This window comes from Lithobates pipiens, unplaced genomic scaffold, assembly GCF_037356315.1.
Source record: "Lithobates pipiens isolate NorthernLeopardFrog02 unplaced genomic scaffold, aLitPip1_a1.2 Scaffold_1, whole genome shotgun sequence".
Taxonomy (NCBI): domain Eukaryota; kingdom Metazoa; phylum Chordata; class Amphibia; order Anura; family Ranidae; genus Lithobates; species Lithobates pipiens.
The window spans coordinates 195,117,079-195,122,255 of record NW_027507685.1 but is presented as its reverse complement, the minus strand read 5'-3'; the positions used below and the strand labels follow the sequence as shown (position 1 = coordinate 195,122,255).

Sequence of the window (5,177 nt, the reverse complement as noted above, 5' to 3'; positions counted from 1 at the left end):
GGGGCGGGGTCCGGTGACGGGTGGCCCCGCCCTCCTCATATAAGAAATGTCAGGCTGCTGGGATCCCCTCCGCCAGGGGAGACAGAGGATGGATAGACTGCGCTGCGCTGGACTGGAGGGAGAGATCACCCGTCGCTGGATCAGATCAGCCATCGCTGGACCCCGGAGAGATGATCATCCGACGCTGGATAGCAAGAGTGGATTACCACCGCTGGAATCTTTTTTAAAGTTTTTTTAATTTTAATAAAGGACTTTTTCAAAAGTGTGTTTGTCTTTTTTAACATTCTTTTAGACTTTCTTTGTGAAATGGTAGGGGTACTTTTGTACCCCCTTATCATTTCAAACAAGGGGGGCGGGATCTGGGGGTCCCCTTGTTAAAGGGGGCTTCCAGGTTCTGAGAAGCCCCTCACCCACAGACCCCCACAACCACTTTAATTTTACCTTCCCCAATACTTGACTCCAATAAAGTCAGAAAATACAGTGTTGGAGTATTTTCAAAACACTCATTAGAAATGAAGTGTCTTAGATAAGCTGCAAAATATATTCAGCATTGCAGAGCAAGTCCAGGTAAATGTTACTAACTACTACTAGATATTACTTTAATTCTTTTATTTCTATTTTTTTATCAAAAACTAATTGCAAAATCAAACAAAATGTGCATGCAATCTTAAAAAAATTAAACTAACAACAAGCCCAATAGAAAATAAAAATGTATTTTTAAATAGTCTCTTTTATTAAATTGCTTTACCACAGTAATAATATAAATATTGTCATGATACAAAAACATAATAATCATATAATCATCGTTGGGGAGTTAAAATCATATTAAGGTTTTCCCATGCTATTCAAGAGACATTATAAGCAGGGGAGCTCAGCTATAGTAAATTGCAAAGGGCAATTGAGACCATCCAAACATGTATTTTCTTATATTATTGGCAAATACTTATTTATGGATTATTTATTAAAATTTAAAATAAAGCTTTTTTATATAAAACAAATATGAGGATGAAAAATAGGGTATATACAGTATATATGAAAAAAAATATTTTTTATAGGGGGTAATGGCAGCATTCTTCTTGAAATCTTCATTGTCTTGTTGTATTTTAGAGATTAGATAGATAGATAGATAGATAGATAGATAGATAGATAGATAGATAGATAGATAGATAGAAGCATGGATGGTTACATTGATGAATAGACTTTATGGCCATAAGAGTGGGGGCTGTTAAACCCACAAAGAAGAAGCTGCCTTTATATCAATGCCCATGATTTTGAATGGAATGTCCAACAAGCTCATACTGTAGAACTTAATTTACTAAAAGTAAATAAAGACGAGCAGGAAGATATAAAGAGGCCATATACTATAAAACTATAGGCACTCTTGTGTTGTGTGTTTAGTAGACAGATGTTTATGCACCCAACAAATGCAATCCCTTAAGAAAGGGCACATTCATGTTCAATGCATATGTTGTTATATATATATGCAATTTTTGTGCTATATAACTGCTGTTGTGCTTTTGTCCCATTGATTCTTTAAACAGAATTTTCTATTACATCCTTGCATAAGATGGTATGGCCCTACTCAAAATAAATTTGTAATGACAAACTATAAACGATACACTTATGTATCACTCCTTATCTGAATATGTGTTCAGTCTTTTATCTTACAATATATTGATAAAAACGATTGTATATTGTATATTGTCCTTATTTTTTGGGCTCAAATATTTGTCTGTTAACCTTATCAGTTTAGTAACACATTACGATTTAACCCCATAAATGATATAGAGAAACCAAACCACAATAAATATTGTTTTACATGTTTTCAAAAATGTTTGTGTTATAAGTCAAATTTTGTCTCTTGCAATTTTGGTTTTAGTTAGAAGATACAGTCCAAACACACAATGAAGCAGAGCAACCAAACTATTGTGACCTTTTTCATCATTCAAGGAATTTCGGATCGCCTCGAACTACAGACTCCAATCTTTTTTCTGGTGCTGTTCATTTACCTGTTCTCCCTTGGTGGTAACATGGCCATTTTTCTGTTGGTTTGTCTGAATCATCATTTCCACACACCAATGTATTTTTTCTTGGCCAATCTGTCTCTCTTGGACATGTTTTCAGCCACTGTCACACTACATAACAGTCTTACTAGTTTTATAACAGGGGATAACACAATTTCCTATGCTGCTTGCCTTTCTGAGATGTATATTTTTGGATTCCTGATTAGCGATGAGTTATTGTTTCTAACAGCCATGAGCTATGATCGCTATGTGGCCATTTGTAACCCTTTGCAGTACCATTTAATTATGAACACTAAAGTATGCATTTTGTTGGCAACTGTGTGTTGGCTTTTGGGGGTATTGGAAGTTATACCTTACATAACCTTATTGTTGGGGTTCAAGTGTTATAAGTCAAATGTAATAAATCACTTCTTTTGTGATCTTGTGCCTCTCATGATACTTTCTTGCAGTGACACTACAGCTTTAGAAATCTTGAGCCTCACTGAAGGATTCCTTCTCATTACGTTTACCCCCTTTCTGTTAACATTTACATCTTATATTTTCATTATTTCCAGTATACTGAAGATCCAATCTAATATTGGCAGACGGAAAGCCTTTTATACATGTTCTTCACATCTCACTGTAGTCATCCTTCTTTATTCGACTCTTTACTTACAGTACTTAAGGCCAACCTCACAGGGCTCAACAAAGTCAAATAAGTTTTTCTCTTTATTTAACACAGCTGCAATCCCCATCTTTAACCCTTTAATCTACAGCTTAAAAAATAAAGATGTAAAGTTAGCGATGATGCAAAAATTACTGTGCTTTAAAGTTCATTTATAAAGTCTAAAAATGTTACATTTTATGCCTATTCAATAAAAAAAATGAAGAAGAGAGCTATAATAACCTATAATATATTAATGGGTAACAGCTACAACAAGTCTTTCTGTTGTAAATTCAAATAGAACCCAAAACCTCAACCTTAAGCATATGTTTGAAGGAAAAAAGAAAGGCCTACGAGTATCTAGGATTAACCCTTCCCAGTCTACAACATTCTTCAGCTTGGCATCCCATGCTGAGGGTATACTAACTTACATTCCATTTTAGATCTTGGAGCATGCAGCAGTGCAACAGTGATCTGCAGCTAATGATCAAGAATCCCTCTGATTGGTTCCCAATAATGTGATCAATACAGCAGCAGAAATTTCAAATGTATTTATTTGTTTATATTTTTTAACTTTTTAAAAAGTGTATATTGGGCTTGTTTTCATGAGTGCAATTCTCTATCTCTCCTCTGCAAAGTGATCCATGGTAGATAGCTTTCCAGAGGGCAGTAGATATGTGACTTCTAGCCATTCAAAATTCAACATTTTTTCAGCCAAAGAGGGAATTTCTATGGAAATATTGTGCCACCACCATGAGCAAAACATTTGGCTCTGGGTTGTGGTGCAACCCTATCCACTTAAGTGGGTTACAGCACTGTAACTGCAACTGTGACAGTGTGTAATATCTGTTGTATAGATTTTTTCATGCTGCAACCACAACAGTGGCAGTGTGTACTAACATGGCTACTGCTCATGATAACTTGCAGCATAACAGTCAGAGGCAGTAAAACCATCTATTTTTATTGCCATCCAGTCAACTTAGTGAGCAATTACAGAACAGCAAATAATGCAATATTGTGCAGAATAGTTTGGTAAGCTCCCGGCAGCCCTGCCTACCAAGGTGATGGGGCCACAACTGGGGCCTTTGAAAAGAATTTGCAAAAAAAATATTATTCTCTGTTTTTTGTCTATTAAGTTCAAAGTCTTAACAAAAATAATGTGTAATGTTCTACTCTTCTTTATGGGTTTTTAATGCTATTGATTGCTCTTTTTAATGGATTTCATTTGCATGCAAAGTTTAAGAAAACATTTTCTTGCAGAGGAATGTACACTAACTTTGCTGTTGAAGACTTGTCAAATTCCTAATTTAAATTTTACACTAGGACCATAAGAGAGCATATTATGTTGATGCAAAATTTAGCAACAGTGTTGGCTAACATAGCAATAGCTTTATAATTAATTTGCATACCAAAATACTTTTTAAGTATGTTTTAATGTTTTAAAGAACAGATACGGTTTCTATTAAGTATACAGTTTAAATGAAAGGAAATTGTAATAAATGATGTTTATTAAATTACCTCAGCACAGAGCATCATGGTGAGGAAAGTTACTAAACAGATTACAGGTGGGAAGGGGTCAAAAAATAAATGTATACCGAATGCAATTAGCTATGTTTATCAGCTTACTTTTGTTCTTTTGTACTGTTATTATTACTATAATTCTGTACTTTTTATACAAGTTGCTGTGTTTAGATGTATATCACTATATCAAAAAACAAGGGACAGTACCTTGCTACATAGGATATTGTTTTTAAATAATTGTACTATTTATATAAATTGATTATAATAAAGGTGGATCTTTTTTAATATCATGCCATTTACATACGAAAGAAGATGCAAACAAAATTTATAGGAATTACTAAAATGTGTACTATATTTTTGTCACTGGTGTTGATCATAATGCATACAAATTTTCATCTACCAGTATAACTTATTTTTACTTTTCTTAAACCTGTTTTGTTTCCTTTTTCAGTTTTAAAAAAACACACCAAAAAAAAAAAAAATGAAAATTTTTTTTATTTTTTTAAATGATTTCCCTGTGATATTAGAATTGCTACCATGATACAACGACTTTGATTTGTCTTTGAAGAATCAACATCAACTGAAGGCATTATGTTTAACATCAGTTGAATACTATTAATTTAAAACCAAGGACTGAATTAGATTTCAAATTACACTCTCTTTTAACATAAGCATTTGCTTATACTATTGACACAAAATTAGAAATGGATTATTCATCAAACTTTTTCTTAAAACAAATGTTCTTTTTTTTTTTTACATGTATAAAGCTTGATATGTAGCTGGAAATGTAAGTCAACAAATGATCAATGCTTGTATACAAAATATATAATATATATATAAAATATGAATTATGCCTGATTGAGACACATTATTAACGATTTTATATACACAGTATATATATATATATATATATATATATATATATATATACACACACACACACACACACACACATTTGTTCCGTACTGCTGATAAATCACATACTTAAT

At 33.1% G+C, this 5,177-nt stretch overlaps 1 protein-coding gene across 1 annotated transcript; it reads left to right on the top strand.

The window, feature by feature from the left end:
• The first annotated feature begins 804 nt into the window (after nt 1–804).
• LOC143981637 (olfactory receptor 8G50-like) lies at nt 805–4,961 on the top strand. Its single transcript, XM_077479631.1, has 2 exons — nt 805–916; nt 1,880–4,961. Exon 2 carries the CDS (start codon nt 1,905–1,907, stop codon nt 2,844–2,846), a length of 942 nt encoding a protein of 313 aa, XP_077335757.1. The 5' UTR covers nt 805–916; nt 1,880–1,904; the 3' UTR covers nt 2,847–4,961.
• The last annotated feature ends 216 nt before the right edge of the window (nt 4,962–5,177 follow it).

Bases quoted from the DNA above. Each gene is read 5' to 3' on its own strand.
- LOC143981637 (XM_077479631.1), top strand. From the start codon at position 1,905: ATGAAGCAGAGCAACCAAACTATTGTGACCTTTTTCATCATTCAAGGA.